This window comes from Loxodonta africana, chromosome 4 (genome assembly GCF_030014295.1).
Source record: "Loxodonta africana isolate mLoxAfr1 chromosome 4, mLoxAfr1.hap2, whole genome shotgun sequence".
Lineage (NCBI taxonomy): Eukaryota > Metazoa > Chordata > Mammalia > Proboscidea > Elephantidae > Loxodonta > Loxodonta africana.
Genome location: NC_087345.1, coordinates 174,971,569 through 174,991,505, shown reverse-complemented (window position 1 = coordinate 174,991,505; position 19,937 = coordinate 174,971,569). Strand labels below are relative to the sequence as shown.

The following is a 19,937-nucleotide window of genomic DNA, read 5'->3' as shown; positions in this document are numbered from 1 at the left end:
AGGATAAAAATAAGAGGTAAATAGAAAAGAATGCATTTCTATATAAAGGAGCCACAATTATTTTGGTTGAATTCAAGGAGCATTATAAAAAGGAGATTTGTGAGTTGTGAACCGGAGATAATGTGATTTGAGGTAGGTTTTTGAAGAATAGGCTGAGGAAGTTGAAGTATTTAATAAGCAAGTAGGGTTTTATGGTCTTGAGTAAGGTAAACTGAAATGAGATTACTGTGTTCTAGAGTAATTGTTCTGGTGGCTAAATTTAGTATAGTTGGGAAGCCAGGCAAAGAAGGCCCACTGAGGGAGGAAGGTGTAGAAAAGCATCACGAGAAATGGCAAGTGTATTAAAGTGTTTAAATAGAAGCATGCAGAGATGTTAACTAGGGCTCTGCTGTTTACTCTAAAATTGTAAAAGAGACATATCTTAGTGAATAGTTCTGGTGCTCTATACTTACTTTCTCTTGCCACCCGTGGTTGCTTAGATTCAGAGAGAGGGGGAGGACAGGAGAGAGAATTTCACAATAAGTTGCTACCTTGGGGCCACTGTTTAATATCTGCTTTAAAAAAAAAAAAATTTTTTTTTTAATGCTTAGCGTGTCAACCACCTATCACATTCCTGATCTGTCTTTTAGAGTGTTCAACTATTTTACTATATTATATCGTAAAGTAACAGCAGAATACAAATTACGGATGAATTACAAATACTTAATTTTGCTACCAGTCTAGCTAGTTTTGCAGCCTCTCCAGCTTTCCCCACCCTATTCCACAAATTTCCTCCTGTTCTTCAGAGGAAGAGTTCAGCCTTTTATTGTACAACTCAGTTACAACTCAGGTCAAAGTAGGTCTCCGTCTGGTGGTAGAGGAGCCCTGGTGGCATAGTGGTTAAGAGCTCATCTGCTAACCAAAAGTTTGAATCCACCAGCCACTCCTTGAAAACCCTAGGGGGCAGTTCTGTTCTGTCCTATAGGGTCACTATGAGTTGGAATCGAATTGGTGGCAACGAGTTTGGTTTTTGATTTATAGTGATAGAGGAGCCCTGGTGGTGCAGTGGTTAAGAGCTCAGCTACTAACAGAAAGGTCGGCAGTTCAAATCCACCAGCCACTCTGGAAACCTCATGGGGCAGTTCTACTCTGTTGTATATGGTCGCTATGAATCGGACTCAACAACAATGGGTTTGGTTTGGTTTTATAGTAATAAACAAGTTCCTGGTTGATGTAAATGGTTAACACACTTGGCCGCTAAATGAAAGGCTAGAAGTCCAAGTCTACCCAGAGGCAACTTGGAAGAAAGTCCTGGTGACCTACTTCGGAAAAACCAGCCGTTGAAAACCCTGTGGAGCGTCGTTCGACTCTGCCACACCTGGGGTCACCATGAGTCAGACCGACTTGATGGCAACTGCTTTTGGTGTATAATGGTAGAAGTATGTCTTCTGGATTTAAGCAAACATCTCCAGCAATTCTCTTTTCCCGAATCACTGGCTTTTTTCTTATTGTTCCCAACTTCTAAGCCTTTTTGTTAATTCTGGAAGGTTACTATCCCTTTGGTTTTGTTCCAGAATAGATTCAAGCTAACTTAATTTAAAAACAACTTATTTCCATTCACTTGAACTCACCCTCATGGTTCAAGCAAATTCAGTACTTAATGTCCTGTAGTGTAAAAGAATAAGGCATGTGGGCAAAAGGGAACAGATAGTAATAACATCAGTTGCTGCTTCCTCTACTCTGATCTGTGGTCTCAAGGTGAAAAATAACCACTCTCACAGGGATCTTTCTTGGAATTGATACGGCTGTGATGGATGTGATGATAATGACCTCTTTTAGATCGGGACTGGCTGCTGTTGACATACCATTTTCAGTTTGTTTTTAGGGGTCAGGCATGAGAGGTTGAGTTGGTTCTCAAAGAATCATCTTCTTGGGACTCAGCAGTCTGATAATATTCTCAGTCCCAGCTCCTCTGAGCCATTTTTGCAAAACTATCTTCTCTCTAATCTGTCTCCCCCAGTGCTAGTTCATCCGGAGTGGTGATGGGGGGAGGGAGGGAGGAGGGCTTAACTTTCATCAGTGCAATTACTTTATGCTACTTAGGAACATAAGTTCTAGAAATCAGAGCATTTTCCTGACCATTTCTTAGTACTCACTACAAAATTGCCTATGATCCATTGTTCATTTTAAACCAAATATATGATTATCAGAACATTAGTGTGGCATTTACTTTTCTTCTTTTGAGAGACAAGGGAGCACATCATTTCTCAGAGGAAAACCTCTATATATGGCAAAAAGTAGCTTTAACTTCCTCTTCAGGGATGTTTTATTTTAGCTCCAACAGCAAAGAAACAATTTTTTTTTCACCTTTTTTCTAAATAGGTTTTTTTCTACCTCTACAAATACACCTTCAATGTCCAGGTCCTGTCCATGGAAAACTGTAATTATAATACACATTTGGAAGAGTGTGAGAGAGAGCATGGAGAGGATCCAAGTATGGAAAAACCATCTGCAGGTCATTTTGGGCAATAAGTGGAAAGCAAAAGGGAAATGTCCTTTTTTTTTTTTGCTTTAACAAAGAGACATTTATTCTCTCACAGTTTAGGAGGCTAGAAGTCCAAATTCAGAGTGCCAGCTCCATGGAAGGCTTTCTCTCTCTGAGTTGGTTTTGGGGAAAGTCCTCATCAATCTTCCCCTGGTCTAGGAACTTAGCGTGGGGACCTCTGGTCCAAAGGACACGCATTCCTCCTGGCTATTCTTGCTTAGTGGTAATGAGGTCCCCTTGTCTCTCTGCTTGCTTCTCTCTTTTATATCTCAAAAAAGATTGACTCAAGATACAACCTAATCTTGTAGATTGAGTCCTACCTCATTAACATAACCATCTCTAATGCTGCCTCATTAACATAACCGTCTCTAATCATGCCTCATTAATATCATAGAGGCAGGGTTTACAACACATAGGAAAATCACATCAGGTGACAAAATGGTGGACAGTCGCACAATACTGGGAATCATGACCTAGCCAAGTTGACACACATTTTTTGGGGACACAATTCAGTCTGTAACAGCTCTCCATTTTTTTTTTTTTTTTCCCTTTCTATTGTATTTTAGAGGAAGGTTTACAGAACAAACTAGCTTCTCATTAAGCAATTAGTACACATATTGTTTTGTGACACTGGTTGCCAACCCCCACAACATGTCAACACTCTGCCCTTCTCCACCTTTGGCTCCCTATTACCAACTTTCCTGTCCCCTCCTGCCTTCTAATCTTTGCCCCTGGGCTGGTGTGCCCCTTTAAGTCTTATTTTGTTTTATGGGCTTGTCTAATCTTTGGATGAAGGGTGAACCTCAGGAGTGACTTCATTACTGAGCTAAAAGGGCATCCGGGGGGCATACTCTCGGAGTTTCTCCACTCTCTGTAAGACCAGTAAGTCTGGTCTTTTTTTGTGAGGTAGAACTTTGTTCTACATTTTTCTCCAGCTCTGTGCAGGATCCTCTATTGTGATCCCTGTCAGAGTAGTCAGTGGTCTAGCTGTACTGGACTCAGCCTGATGGAGGCAGTGGTAATTGTGGTCCATTAATCCTTTGAACTAATCTTTCCCTTGTGTCTTTAGTTTTCTTCATTCTCCCTTGCTCCTGAAGGGATGAGACCAGTGGAGTATCTTAGATGGCCACTCACAGGCTTTTAAGACTCCAGACAGTACTCATCAAAGTAGAATGTAGAGCATTTTCTTTATAAACTGTATTATGCCATTCTAGCTAGCTGTTTACCGAGACCATGGTTCCTACCACCCTCAGCCGAGTAATTTGGTCCCTCAGGGAATTTGGATGTGTCTATGGAGCTTCCATGACGAAAGGTCCGTTTTTGAAGGCTCTGAATCTAGATTTCTTGTACACAATGATTGTGATAGTAATGATGGAATGGAAAAATGCTTCCTTTAAAAAAGAGAGATCTCAATTTTTATACTCTTTAGACGTTTCAGGTATCCGTGACTGTTCCTTTGGACAGTGGGGATGTAGAAAAGGTTCTGGTGGCATTTGTTGGCGTTAGAATTTTTGGCCTCAGCGCATTCTTAAAAGATAAAGAGCTAGAGTGCCAGACATTTTAATGTCCCTCCTCAGACATCTATTTACCAAAGCTTTAGAGCAGATTGTTTTAAAGAAACATTGTGTAAGCATAAGAGGTACAAGTAGCCACTAACTTAGCATTTTATTTAGAGTTGTCAGGAGTCAGTAAGTTATGTGTGTGTGTGTTTTTCTCTTAGGTTCATTTCCCTGACACTGAAAGAGCAGAATGGCTAAATAAGGTAAGATTAAACCAAAAAAAAAAAAAACCAGACCTGTTGCTTTCCAGTTGATAACGACTCATAGCATACCAAGTACTACATCTCAATGGAAATTAAAGGATGAGAAAGCCATCTTTCCATATTTGGAAATTTGGATGTTGATAACATTTGAAATCATTTAGAATTTAGGGGGTTGGTTTCTTTTTCCCAAAGGACTCAGTCATAACTAATATATTACTTTCCTTTTCTAAAGAGTGAAAACTGCGTCTTTGACCTAAGAAACTTAATAATATATATACTCATATTTATCTTTGATCTTGTATCTTCTTTTATAACTGGCCAGTGTTCAGATTTATTTTATAATAATCATAAGTGAAAATTTTGGAAACATTATTATGAAGAGGGAAATAACTCCCAAGAAATCTGGCAAAAGATTTTAGTCATTTATTTAAAAAAAAAGTTACATTTTTATGTCAGTATACTTTTATCTCTATATTTTCTGTATCCTTAGAGCTATGTAATAAAAATTAATGTACATGATGATCATCTTAATACACTGGAAGTTAGTAAAGAAAATTCATTAATACTTATTAAGATTTATATAATTTAGGAAGATTTTCAGCAATAAGTTCAAACTACAAGGATTTTCTAATTTTTAGCAACCATTAAATGTGCTGATATGCTTAAACAGAATAACTAATTCCTGCAACATATTGGATAATCAGTACTTTATTATTGGAATAAGCTTTTCAAATGTATATCATGTTATTTTTGCATAACAAGAATTCCCTCATCCCCTTTATTTTTCAAGACCAATTCCAATAAACTATGCAACCGTAATTTTTCATGATGACTTAAGTAAATTATGTGTTAAAACTTTCTTGTTTAACGTGATGTCTTCTTTCTGCTTTCCAGACTGTAAAACACATGTGGCCTTTTATTTGTCAATTTATAGAGAAGTTGTTTCGAGAAACGATAGAGCCAGCTGTGCGTGGAGCAAACACCCACCTTAGTACCTTCCGTTTCACAAAGGTTGACATGGGTCAGCAGGTCAGTTTCTTCTTAAGTGTCCTTACTTTTACACACAGTTGGATTGCTGTGAAAAATTTTAAAAATATTAAACAACTTAACATTATTTTCTATAGATTATCACTTAAAAAAGATTTGATTAGTGTGTCTTTGACTCCCTTCCAGGATCTGTCATCCAACTTGTGATGCCATTTCCTTCATCTCTGTCAGGAAGAGTCCTCATGTTGCCCTAATTCTTCTACTCTTTTTTTTTTTTTTTTTTGGCCAGTTTCAGCCTTCATTGGGTCATTCGTCCTAAATTCAACATGCCTCTCTATATTCCTCTGTCAAAGTTGCTTTCCTAGGAAAGGGACTTTACATATGAGTTAACACTAAAGGTTAAGTAAATGAGCTTAATGTGTTTACCCCTCCCAAAATGTTTCAAAACAAAGCAAAACTAATGCCTCTGTACTTGGATTATAGACATCTGCGTTAATTATATAGGTGAAGCATAATTTGGGGGAAAGAGATTTTACTATTCAAATCATATTATATAAAAGGAAAGTTTCTGGTTCCTAGTATTACTTCTAATGAAAGCATCAATACATTTGAATTAGTTGATCATGGCAAGTTTTCTTTTTAAATTTTTTTAAGTCAGTGCTTAAAATAATTAGCAACAGTTCAAGTTAACATTCTTTTATATGCCTAATAAAAATTCAGAATTTTATAGTTCTTTTAAATACATACACACACACTCCACATTTAATACACATACAACAAAAAAAGATTCAAATAATACACAAATATCACCATATAGGATGGTCTAGACAGTCTTTATATCAACCTATCAGAACTTTAATAAATGTGACCCTGGGAATGTAGAACCTAGTGGTTTTGTTGGTATTATTGTTTTTTCCTGTCATCCTGATCTTGGGCTGATCTGTGTCTGTGTCCTGAGTGCTTGTTCACATCCCACACCATCCAGGTTTTATGGTCACCTTCCATCAAAGCTGATTTTCTATGAGTAGAGAATCCTCTGTCGCTTTGGCAGTTATTCAAAATCCAGTGTCTCAAATGCAGGCTTATCAAATGTATTCATCTGTATTGTGCTGGCTATTTCTTTTCTTAGCTTCGAAGTCTCCAAATTTGTTAAATACCAGTGGTGTGGTCATCCTTTTATTCAACTGCCATTTACAGATTGTCTCTGCCAAAGTGCCTGAACAAGATGCCTATATAATATTTACTTTTAGTATTTATTTTTACCTCCTTTAACTTTAAAATGATAACAAGAGATGGGAGCAAAAACAATTAAAAGTTAAAATGCTATGTAAATACAAAGCAAGGGTCAGCAAACTTTTTATGTAAAGGACTAGAACTAAATATTTTTGGCTTTGGCAGCTACATAAAATCTCTCACATGTTCTCCTTTTCCTTGCCCCTTTTTGCTTTTACCTTTAAAAATGTAAAAAAACAATTTTAGTTCAAGGGTTTGTATGTCAACCTTAGTGAAACAGACCAAGGGCCAAATTTAGTCAGCAAGCCATAGTTTGCCACCCCATGCATCTGTCAGTTTATTGTACTTTGAAGGCTTGTGTGTTGCTGTGATGCTGGGAGTTATGCAACCTGTATTCAGATACCAGCAGGGTCACCCATGGAGCACAGGTTTCAGCTAAGCTTCTAGACTAAGACAGGCTAGGAAGAAGGACTTGGCCATCTACTTCTGAAAAGAATTAGCCAGTGAAAACCTGAATAGCAGTGGAACATTGTCTGATACAGTGCCAGAAAATGAGCCTCTCAAGTTGGAAGACACTCAAAATACAACTGGGGAAGAGCTGCCTCTCAAAATAGAGTCGACCTTAATGATGTGGATGGAGCAAAGCTTTCGGGGCCTTCATTTGCTGATGTGCCACAACTCAAAAAGAGAAGAAACAGCTGCAAACATCCATTAATAATCGGAACCTGGAATGTATGAAGTATGAATCTAGGAAAATTGGTAATCGTCAAAAATGAAATGGAATGCATAAAGATCCATATCCTATGTATTAGTGAGCTGAAATGGACTGATATTGGTCATTTTGAATCAGACAATCATATGGTTTACTATGCCAGGAATGACAGTGTGAAGAGGAATGGTGTTGCATTCATCGTCAAAAAGAACATTTCAATATTTGTGCTGAAGTACGGTGCTGTCATTGATAGGATAATATCCATACACCTACAAGGAAGACTAATATTCAAATTTGTGCGCCAACCACCAAAGCCGAAGATGAAGAAATTAAATATTTTTACCAACTTCTGCAGTCTAAAATTGATCAAACATGTAATCAGGATGCACTGTGATACTTACTGATGATTGGAATGCGAAAGCTGGAAACAAAGAAGGATCGGTAGTTGGAAAATATGGCCTTGGTAATAGAAACGATGCTGGAGATCACCTGATTGAATTTTGCAAGACCAACAATTTCTTCATTGTAAATACCTTTTTTCTCCAACATAAACAGCAGCTATACACATGGACCTCCCCAGATGGAATACACAGGAATCAAATCGACTACATCCATGGAAAGAGATGATTGAAAAGCTCAGTATCATCAGTCAGATCAAGGCCAGGGGCCGACTGTGGATCAGACCATCAATTACTCATGTACAAGTTCAAAATGAAACTAAAGAAAATTAGAACAAGTCCACGAGAGCCAAAGTATGACCTTGAGTATATCCCACCTGAATTCAGAGACCATCTTGTTTTAGTCATCCAGTGCTGCCATAAGAGAAATACCACAAGTGGATGGCTTTAACAAAGAGAAATTTATTTTCTCATGGTAAAGTTGCTAAAAGTCCAAATTCAAGGCATCAGCTTCAGGGGAAGGCTTTCTCTTTCTGTTGGCTCTGGAAGAAGGTCCTTGTCCTCAACCTTTCCATGGTCGAGGAGCCTCTCAGGTGCAGGCGCCACGTGTCCAAAGGAAGCGCTGTGCTCCTGGTGCTGCTTTCTTGGTGGTATGAGGTTCCCAACTTTCTGCTTGCTTCCCTTTACTTTTATCTCTTGAGAGATAAAAGGTGGTGCAGGCCTCACCCCAGGGAAACTCCCATTACCTTGGATCAGGGAGGTGACCTGGGTAAGGGTGGTGTTACAATCCGACCTTAATCCTTTTGACCACAGGCAAAGATTATAATTTATAACACATAGGAAAATTACAAAATGGAAGACAACCACACATGGCCTAACCAAGCCGATAAATTTTTGGGGGGACACAATTCAATTCATGACACACCTCAAGAATAGATTTGATGCATTGAACACTAATGACCGAAGACTAGACGAGTTGTGGAATGGCATCAAGGATAAAAAAAAGTGAAAACTCATGGGAAGATAGAGAGAGAGGGAAGATGGCAAAATTGGCATGAAACGAGAGACCGAAAGGGCTGACTCAATAGGGGGAGAGCAAGTGGGAGAAGGGAGTCAGATGTATGTAAACTTACATGTGACAGACTGATTGGATTTGTAAATGTTCACTTGAAGCTTAATAAAAGTTAATTAAAAAAAAAAGTGAAAATTCACTTTTTTTTTTCCACATGCATGAAAAAAGCAAGAGGTCATTAAAAAGAAAGGAGAGAAAGAAAAGACTTAAATGGATGTCAGAAGAGACTCTCAAACTTGCTCTTAAACGCTGAGTAGCTAAAAAAAAAAAAAAGCTAAAGCAAAATATAAAAATGATGAAGTAAAAGAGCTGGACAGAAGATTTCAAAGGGCGACTCGTGAAGACCAAGTATTTTGATGACATTTGTAGAGACCTGGAGTTAGAACATGCTGAATGAACTGAAGAAACAAATTCAGGCCTCGAGTTGCAATGCTGAAGGATTCTATAGGAAAAATATTAAATAATGCAGGAAGCATCAAAAGAAGATGGAAGGAATACCCCGAGTCACTATAACAAAAAGAACTGGTCGATGTTCAACCATTTCAGGAGGTAACATATGATCAGGAACTGATGGTACCGAAGGAAGAAGTCCAAGCTGCCTTGAAGGCATTGGCGAAAAACAAGGCTCCAGGAATTGATGGAATATCAATTGAGATATTTCAGCAAATGGATGAAGTGCTGGAAGTGCTTATTCATCTATCCCAAGAAATTTGGAAGACAGCTACCTGGCCAACTGACTGGAAGAGACCCATATTTATGCCTCTTTCCAAGAAAGCTTATCCAACCGAATGCAGAATTTATCGAACAATATGATTAATATCACATGCAAGCAAAATTTTGCTGAAGATCATTCAAAATCTGCTGCACCAGTATATCCACAGGGAACTGCCAGAAATTCAAGCCAGATTTAGAAGAGGACATGAAAATAGGTATATCATTGCTGATGTCAGATGGATCCTGACTGAAAGCAGAGAATACCAGAAAGATGTTTACCTGTGTTTTATTGACTATGCTAAGGCATTCAACTGTGTGGATCATACCAAATTATGGATAGCATTTGGAGAATGGGAATTCCGGAACACTTAATTGTGCTCATGGGGAATCTGTACATCGATCAAGAGGCAGTAGTTTGAACAGAACAAGGGGGATACTGCATGTTTTAAAGTCAGGAAAGGTGTGCGTCAGGGTTATATCCTTTCACCATACCTATTCAAATCTGTATGTTGAGCAAATAATCCAAAAAACTGGACTAGATGAAGAAGAATGGGGTATCAGGATTGGAAGAAGACTCATTAACAGCCTGCATTATACAGATAACACAACCTTGCTTGCTGAAAGTGAAGAAGGCTTGAAACACTTCAGTGTGGATTACACCTCAACATAAAGAATGCAAAAATCCTCGCAACTGGGCCAGTAAGCAACATCATGATAAACGGAGAAGAGATTGAAGTTGTTAAGGATTTCATTTTAGTTGGATCCACAATCAACGCCCATGGAAGCAGCAGTGAAGAAGTCAAAAGACGCATTGCATTGGGCAAATCAGCTGCAAAAGATCTCTTTAAAGTGTTGAAAAACAAGAATGTTGCCTTGAGGACTAAGGTTCACCTGACTCAAGCCATGGTGTTTTCAGTCGCCTCAGATGCATTCAAAAGTTAGACAATGAATCAGGAAGCCCGAAGAAGAATTGACGCCTTTAAATTGTGGTGTTGAAGAAGAATATTGACTATACCATGGACTGCCAAAAGAACAGACAAATCTGTCTTGGAGGAAGTGCAACCAGAATGCTGTTTAGAAGCAAGGATGGCGAGACTGTGTCTCACATACTTTGGACATGTTGTCAGGAGGGATCAGTCCCTGGCAAAGGACATCATGCTTGGTAAAGTAGAGGGTCAGCGAAAAAGAGGACGACCCTCAATGAGAGGGATTGACAATAGTGGCTGCAACAATGGGTTCAAGCATAGGAATAATTGTGAGGATGGTGCAGGACCGGGCAGTGTTTCGTTTTGTTGTGAGTAGGGTCGCTATGAGTCGGAACCGACTAATTGGCACCTAACAACAGCAGGAAACTCTGGTGGTCGGCAGTTCAAATCCAACAGGTGCTCCTTGGAAATCGTATGGGGTAGGCCTACGCTGTCCTATAGGGTTGCTATGAGTTGGAATCGACTTGACGGCAACGGGTTTGGCTTTTTTTTTTTTTTAAATATAAAATAAGGAGCTGTGGCAGCACAGTGGTTAAAGCACTTGGTTGCTTATAGAAAGGCCCGCTGTTCAAACCCACCGGCCACTCTGTGGGAGAAAGATGTGGCGATCTACTTCCCTAAAGATTACAGCCTTGGAGACCCTACGAGGCAGTTCTACTCTGTTCTACAGGGTTGCTATGAGTCAGAATCAACTCAATGACAGTGGGTTAATGTATGGTATTCTCATATTATGAAGATTTAAAATTCTACCTCTACCTGGATTTATCTTAGGAAGAATTTAATTTATGTTCATGCTCTATTACATGTGTTTTAAGTTTGATACCAACTAAACAAGAAGATTGTTACAGAATACTAAACATATTAAGAGTAATGCTGATTCAGTAAAAGTGGTTTTGGAATTTACTGTACTGGCATCTTTCAAATGGCCTGTAAAACGCAGATCCCTAATAATGGAAAGGAACAAGAACTACATGGAAAGTGCATTGCTTATGATGTAGCGGACATATTCTACAAGGCAGTTAAATTCTGTTGTCTTTCAGATATTTGTCCTTCGATTAGATAATGTTTTATTCATTTACAATGGGATTGACCTCCCTGTTTATGTTAAATTAAGATGTCATTTAAGTGAAGGAAAAGGAATATGTCACAGAGTGCAAACATCTGAAATAAAGGTACTAAGTTATGTATGGCCCGTTTTCACTTATCAATACAATGATTTGATTATGTTTTTTAGTGATAGATGGTTGTGTACATGTCTTATTGGCAGAATTTTTTTCCCAGTTCCTGTTTTCCCTTCTGCTAGCTTTCTCTGTTGCAGCCTTTACAAATCTTAGCTAGTATTATAAGAAAAGCCCAGGAACCTGGGTAATAGGAAATGTATAAACTTTCAAATAAAAACCATATTAAATCTATAGCTAGTTGAGAGAGAAGATTTTATGACATCTAAACTTCTCAAAGTAAGCAGTAAGACTCTGAAGGTAAGGTATTTCTTCATCTTGATTATTTAATGTTCAGTTGTGATATTAAGAACTTTCTTAGAAGGGATCTCAAATTGATAAATAGGAAAAAGTTTTGAAATGATGTTATAACTGGTTCCTTGAGATATAACATTTATTATAACCTGCCTTTGCCTTTTTACGGAGTCATTTGATTCTGATTCTATATCATATATCAAGTATTGAAATTATACCTACAGCTGGTATTTTTGATTTATTCAAAAGTCTTGTTTGTGAAAATCTTAAGAAATGAAAAATTGCAATACACAAAAAAGAGAAAATTATATTTCATGTAGTGTAGGAAGGATGAAGTAGAGGAAAGGAATCAAATTACAGTGAAAGAGACAATGGAGGTAAGGGACTGGAGTGGAGAGCAAAAATATGTATCATTACATATATTAGCATAATAGTAAGATCTGATGTTTATTGAATACTTACTGTATACCAGGCAATGCATTAAATTCTTTGCATTCATTATGTTATGTAATTTCACAGTAACCTCATGAGATAATTACTCATTTTACAGATGAGGAAACAGAGGTTAATAACACTGAAAGTCAACCAGCTAGTACGACCTGAAAGTTGAACATCCGATGCCTGTTCTCTTACTCTCTATACAAGACTTGATTTTTCCCCCTCCCTACATTTTAAAGTAATACATTTTCTTGTTTCAGCCCCTCAGGATCAATGGTGTTAAGGTGTATACTGAAAATGTAGACAAAAGGCAAATTATTTTGGACCTTCAAATTAGGTAAGTTTTTATTTGTGGTGTATTTGTGTTATGGTTAATAATGTATAATGTCACTTACCTATTTCCATAAGGTGTCAGATACAATGAACACACTTTTTACTTGCTGTTTGGTGGAATTTGACTAAATTCTTGTTGAATACCCGAATGTTATTTACCTTCTAGTTCTCAGTTCCTAATAATCTAGGTAATAAAAGATATTGAGAATAGGAACTGGTACTATACCTGGCAGAATAAAGGCTAATTTCTTTTGTTCTTGTCCCCAGTTCTAATTTGAACTTACTCAGGGCTTACTGAAGGAGCCCTGGTCGCACAATGATTGAGTGCTCGGCTGCTAACCGAAAGGTTAGAGGTTCGAACCCATCCAGTGACTCCATGAAAGGAAAGACCTGGTGATCTGCTCCCACAAAGATTACAGCCTACGAAACTGTATGGGACAGTTCTACTCTGTCATATAGGGTTACTATGAGTCAGAATCAACTCAGCGGCACACAACAACAACATTGCTTACTGTGTTTTGTGTGAGTCCTAATAACACAACCGTGTGTATAGTGACTGCTGAGGTGCTGTTGACTGGCTGACAATTTTGTGATTCTTAGCAGCTCAGAGTTTTGTTTTGTTTTGTTTTGTTTTTTAATCCTGGACCAACGATCATTTTATTTTATAATGTCATCTTTGAATTTCTAGAGTAGTAAATGTACAGAGTTGGTACCAACTACGTTTTCTCTCAGAAGGGAGCATAGAATGTCTTTCATGATCTAATATAGAAAAATCTCCATCTTTAAAGTATTTGGCACTGGTACAAATATTATTGTCATAAGTGCAATAAAAGAAGTCTCATTTATGTCTTAAGTTAGCCTATAACCTGGAAGGACCTCCCATGAGGCTGTACATAAGCTTCATGAGGATTGAAATGTTTTTCTCTTGTACAGTGCTTTGTTGCCAGCACCTAGTAATTATTTCATACATATTTATTAAATAAAAATTTGAATGACTCAATTAACTGATACCATTTTGAAAATGCTGTTTGGCTTTCATGGATTCTAGCAGTCATAGCAACATATGCAAATTATTCTGCTCAGATATTTATGTATCTAAAAGAATCTGCATTCAAGTTTTTTTTTGTTTGTTTCCAGCAAGGGCCTTAACTAAGTTACTGGTAATAGAGAGGGGAGGGACAATGGAAAGGTATCAGGAAATAAAACAATCGAGCCTTAGGGTGAATAAGAGGAAAGTTTTAAGATGATTTTGTAATGGGTTATTGGTGATTCTGCCAGCTAGATAAAGAATAAGTAAATCCCAACGAGAAGACTCATACAGGCATTGCTTTTAAACCATGACGGTAAATATTCAAGGAATTTTATCCCAGGTACCTTTTATTAATGTTTTTATTCATCTGCTTAGACATTAATTTTACAATATTTATCAAACTTTCTCAAGAAAGAATGTGACTTCTTTTTCCTGGGAGTCAAGAATAGGAATCAAATCATACAGCATCGAATGCAAAACTCTATTTGTCATTTATGTTTGTATTAAACAGGGATGCAAACTGTGCATTCAACATTATAGTATATTCATGTTTGTTTCATACTGATGTTGGAAATGACTCCATCATTGAGTAATTTGATGCCCAAAACAGATGCACAGTTTTCAACTTTTGACATTACAGAGCCCCTGGGACACTCTAGTCTTCTCATATTTGAGAAGCATAGGCAGTAAATTTGCTTATGGTGAAATATATTTTAAATATTTTTGGGTTATGGGGTTTGTGAGACAAATACAAACTACATGCCAACAAGACTGTCTTAGAATTTGCAACTTTGTTATTTACATTTTCCTTTAAAAAGTAACATTAATGTTTAGCTAAGATTTTTATATATTAAGTGTATATATATAATTTTTTTTTTTAAATAAGCAGCTGAAACAGGGCCTGCCACATGGGAAACATTATGTGTTAGCTGTAGCTTTTGTTACCAAGCACATAACAGGTGCTCAATAAACAATCTTCAAATGTAAAAAACTATGTATAAAATATGTTTCCTCCCCCAGTGTGGTAGCGATGGTGATTCCAGTAAAGGCGCATGCCTAGAGCACAACAGATGATGGTGTGAGCCCCATTTTGTAGTTTTTGACTACAATCTGATTTTGGTTCCTTCCTGTTATTTTATTCAGATTATATACCTTTCAGGTTTAGACTGATGAAGACAATAGTTAATTTCACTCCCTTTGCATAATACAGAATTTCTTCTTTCCTAGTTTTGTAGGAAATTGTGAGATTGATTTGGAGATCAAGCGATATTTTTGTAGAGCTGGTGTGAAAAGCATACAGGTAATTTTTTTTTCCTTTTTTTAGTCTTATAGTCTTTTAAAGTTCTGTAAGCTGTATTCAAAAAGAACAATTACAGTGTTTTGATTAGCTCAGAATTTCTTGGAAATAATTTTTTCTTTGCAGATCGTACTTGAGAGAAACCTATAATCAAATGTTTAAAAGCCACTAAGATTATAATACCCAGTCCTTCATCATCAGGTAAATGGCCCTGTAGAATTGTTTTCTATTAAATATTTTCATTCACTGTTCGAACTTAGATTCATGGTACAATGCGGGTGATCTTGGAACCATTGATTGGAGATATGCCCTTGGTTGGAGCTTTGTCGGTCTTCTTCCTTCGGAAACCAGTGAGTCAATAATTATTTTATTTTTATCTTCCCATTCACGACAAGAATATGTACACAGAGAAGGATACATAAAGAGAAACACACTTCTATCTTTAACTCATTTTTTTTCTTTTTGATGCCTGAACCCTGTGAGTTTTTTCGTACCTATTTATACCTTAACTGAGGGCTTTATCTCTTTTGACATACAACTTTTTGTTCTGATTAAATAATAACATATATGCTGGTTATAGAAAATTTGAAAACAGTCTTTTTCAAAAGTATAGATAGTAGCTAACATTTTATTACTCAGTATTATTTATAGGTATTATTTTAATCTTTATTATTCTATAAATAAATATTAATGTTTCCCTTTACTGATAAAGAATTAAGATTTTAAGAGGCTAATTTACCCAAGCCACAAAACTAAATGTTGGAGCCTCAGATTGGTCTGATACCAGAGTTTATGTTCTTAAATGCTTTGCAGTGATGGATTACCTATAAATCTCCCTGCTATCCTTTTGATGCGTTTCTTTCACTCTTTTTGGTACATATGTTTAATGAACTGTACACACACTTTTGTATACTTTTTAAAAAATGTCAAAGATTTTTTGACTGAATAATTTTCCAACACTTTGATAAGCCATAATAAATGTTATCATTTTATTGTTAGATATATAATTTCATTTTTATTATAAGTAGTCAATACTTGCTTATTATAGCCAGAACAAAAACTAAAATGTTATTCTTGCTAGATATCCTCTTATTACTCCTTACCCACAGCGACAGCTTCTAACCAAAAGGTCAGCAGTTTGAGTCTACCACCTGCTCCTTGGAGACCCTATGGGGCAGTTCAACTCTGTTCTATAGGGTCGCTATGAGTCAGAACTGACTTGACAGCACCTAACAACAACAACAGGCTTCTGCAGTCCCCTAATTGGTTTTCCTGTCTCTACTCTAGCCTCGGAAACCCTGGTGGCATAGTGGTTAAGTGCCACGGTTGCTAACCAAAAGGTCGGCAGTTCGAATCTGCCAGGTGCTCTTTGGAAACTCTATGGGGTAGTTCTACTCTGTCCTATAGGGTCGCTATGAGTTGGACTCCACGGCACTGGGTTTTGGTTTTGTACTGTAGCCTCATTTTGCATTGCAGCTTAAGATGCAAACTGAATTCATTACCCAATTTAAAATCCACTAGGGGTAATTGCTGCCTTGCAAACAAATGATCCTGATTTAGACTGGGGCTCTCTTTTTCCACTACCGTCTCATTTTCCACTACTGCTCTTGATGAACGTTCTGAGTTCCAACCCTAGGGAACTAAGTACAGTTCTAGGAATAGTACCAATCATCTTTTATTACTCGTCGCATCTTTTCCTTCCCCCTAGAATGCTGTCTTCCCTTTTGCTTTCACTTATGTCTGGCAAATTTCTGTCCTTCCTTAAAAACTGAGCTTGCACATCCCTTCTTAGGACAGAGATAAGCATGCTTCCACGGCTCCCATTATAGTACTGGTCACGTTGTGTCATTATCATATCATTGTTAACTCTTTGAAAGCAAGGACCGTATAATATCTATCTCCTAGGTGTTCAATAAATGGTGAATGAGTTGATCTGTTTCTAAAATAACCCTTCAAGATATGCTATTTTTTGTAGGCTGTGACATGTCCGTTATGGAGATACCATTAAAACCATGTACAGTTTCAAGCAGGAATATTACTTTGTATAACTTGATTCAGATAACCTAATAAAAATTATTGTGATTGGGGTTTTAAAATATGAGTTTATCTAGACCAAGCGAAGTTTACTACAAAAACTTTATAAAAAAATAAGAATAGTTGTGTCATCATCTTTCTATTACCACTAAAATTATCACTCTTATTTGCAAATTATTGCTTCAGCAGTAGACTTATTTTGAATGTACTTTAAGTACACAAAACATGGCAGAATTCAAAAACTGGGAACTTCTTTGTTAATTTTTATTTCATTAAAATTTTGAGAAATTAAGAAGTCCATAAATATTTTAAATTTATAAGGGATATTCCATGTACCAGTTGTTAAAAAGTCAATATTTTAAGAAACTGCCCTCGTTAATTACTATAAAAAAACTAATATTTAGCAAACTGCTAGATATTTTAAATTTACTCATCTTTCATCTTTAGCCAGGGATAAAAAAAAATTTAAAGAAAGGCTTTTTTTTCCTTCAGTTTTGAATGTAACCAAATTCAAATTTTTATCTCTTCCTCAAAACTTAGCAATATTCTCACTTGGTTTATATTTTCCACTGATGTATTTAATTTTAAATAACATTAGACTGTTTGCGTCCAGGAGCCCTGGTGACGCAGTGGTTAAGAGCTTGGCTGCTAACCAAAAGGTCAGCAGTTTGAGTCTACCAGCTGCTCCTTGGAAATCCTGCAGGGCAATTCTGCTCTGTTCTGTAGGATTGCTATAAGTTGGAATCAACTCAACGGCAGTTCATTCTGCTATTAGCTGCCAAATGAAATTTTAGTGCTCAAAAGAGAAGAATGAGACTGAAAAGTTCAAAATCATTCATTTCCTTATATGGTGATTAAAGTCACCAAGAGAGAAGAGAATTTTTTCAGTTACTTTCAACTGGAAAATATGAGAACAGAATTCACTTCTAGCTGCCAAATAATTCTTCCTTACCCTAGTGAAAATATAGCTAGAAGAGTTTTTTCTTTTTGGAAGAGCTTTTCTTTTTCTTACTGCCCAGATGATTTAGACGCATAGAACCAGAGACTCTTTTGAAACCTTTACATATTTTTCTACCTGTTGATTTGTTTAGATTAGTTTTGATAATATGCTACTTGTTTAAAAAAAATCCAAAAGTTTCTGAAATGATTAACTTTTGGAACATAGCAAAGGCAATATAGTATTATGGTGCAGTGGCAGTCTTAAGTATGCCTGGTTTTCTACTCCTGGTTCTGTCTCTTCTTACTGTGTGTTTTGAACAACTGATTTAATTTATCTAAGCCTCGATTTCCTCATCTGTAAAATGAGGGTAACAGTAATACCTACCTCACGAGATTAGGTGTAAAGATTAAATCTCAATGAATGTAAAACACTTAGTACAGTGCCTGGCATATAATAAGTCCTCAGATTAAAAAAGAAAAAATTGAATATTTTCTTACATGTAGATTTATCATTATGGTAAGTCCAGAGGTGGATTATTGGTACGGAGAAATGCTTGGATCAATGTTCTGGTAAGAACCAGAACGAGCTAGTATTTGCCATTGGATATGTTCTGGGGAGTCAGTAGCCAATTATTTGCTCTAATTTGATAATTGTTGGATATGCTTATGACATGCATTCTTAGGGCTATTTCAGAGTCCTTAGGTCTTTTTACATTTTATCCCAAGGCTACGAATTAAACTGGAGTGAATCCAGGAGGTCTTCTCCAAAACTGCTCCAAGAAATGTTCCCAGGCTTACTCTGAGTTTGTTTATCTTAAGGAGTCTTCTCAGCTAGATGAGGAGATGCTTGCTGCCTTTTTCTTTTTTTTTTACTTTTTAAAAACTTTTTAATTTGAAATAATAATAGATACACAGAAGTTGCAATAATAGTACAGAGTGATCCTGTGTACCCTTCCCCCAGTTTCCCCTAACAGAAATTCTTTGACAAGCATTCTTTCTTAGGGAGTCATGGGAGATTCGCTTTGCTAAAATGAGGCAGTAAACCAAGGAAAGGGAAGATATAGAATCCAGAGTACAAAGGGGCTCACATGACTCGATGGCACCCAACAACAGCAGCAGCACAGGAGCAAGGCAGAGGGAATTTAATAGGATTTTTACAACTATATGGGAGATTTAGGGAAAGAATCAATAGTAGGTAACAAGTAAACAAATGATGAGCTGTTGTGTGTGTCTTTGAGTCGATTCCAACTCATAGTGATGTTTTATGATAGGGTAGAACTGCCCTATATGGCTTTTTGTGTATGTGTGTGCATTTTAGGTGAAAGTTTACAGAGCAAATTAGTTTCTCATTCAAAAATTTATACACAAATTGTTTTGTGACATTGGTTGCAATCCCGCATTGTGTCAGCAGTCTCCCCCTTTCCCTTTACACCCTGGGTTTCCCATTTCCATTCATCCAGTTTTCCTTTCCATTCCTGCCTTATCGTCTTTGTTTTGGGACAGGTGTTGCCCATTTGATCTTGTATACTTAATTGATCTAAGAAGCATGTTCCGCACCTGTTACTGTTTGTTTTATAGACCTGCCGAATATTTGGCTGAAAGGTCAACTTTGGGAGTGGCTTCAGTTCTGAATTAGAAGGTTGTCTCGTGGGTTCATAAAGCCTCTGTCAGACCAATAAGTCTGGTCTTTTTTGTGAATTTGATCATTTGTTCTACATGTTTCTCCCACTCTGTCCAGGACCCTCTGTTGTAATCCCAGTCAGAGCAGTCAGTAGTGGTAGCCAGGCACCACCTAGTTCTTCTGGTCTTGGGGTTGTGTGGACTTTTTGGACTGATTGCTCCCTTGAATCTTTAGTTTTTTTCACACGCCTCTGCTCCGGACTAGAAAAGACCAATAGCTGTTTCTTAGATGGCCGTGCTCAAGCTTTTAAGACCCCACGCACTACTAACCGAAGTAGGTTGTAGAACATTGTCTTTATGAACTACGTTGTGTCAAGTGACATAGA

The 19,937-nt window shown here is 37.1% G+C and overlaps 1 protein-coding gene across 2 annotated transcripts in view; it reads left to right on the top strand.

Moving 5' to 3' along the window:
* The window catches only part of ESYT2 (extended synaptotagmin 2), a 193,686-nt gene that overhangs the window by 52,167 nt on the left and 121,582 nt on the right, over positions 1 to 19,937 (top strand). For both annotated transcript variants that reach the window (XM_003410692.4, XM_023548763.2), the window contains exons 2-6: positions 4,245 to 4,286; positions 5,181 to 5,315; positions 12,559 to 12,635; positions 14,889 to 14,961; positions 15,219 to 15,308. In XM_003410692.4, the coding sequence (XP_003410740.1) occupies positions 4,245 to 4,286; positions 5,181 to 5,315; positions 12,559 to 12,635; positions 14,889 to 14,961; positions 15,219 to 15,308 (417 nt within the window). The remainder of the gene's footprint in view (positions 1 to 4,244; positions 4,287 to 5,180; positions 5,316 to 12,558; positions 12,636 to 14,888; positions 14,962 to 15,218; positions 15,309 to 19,937) is intronic.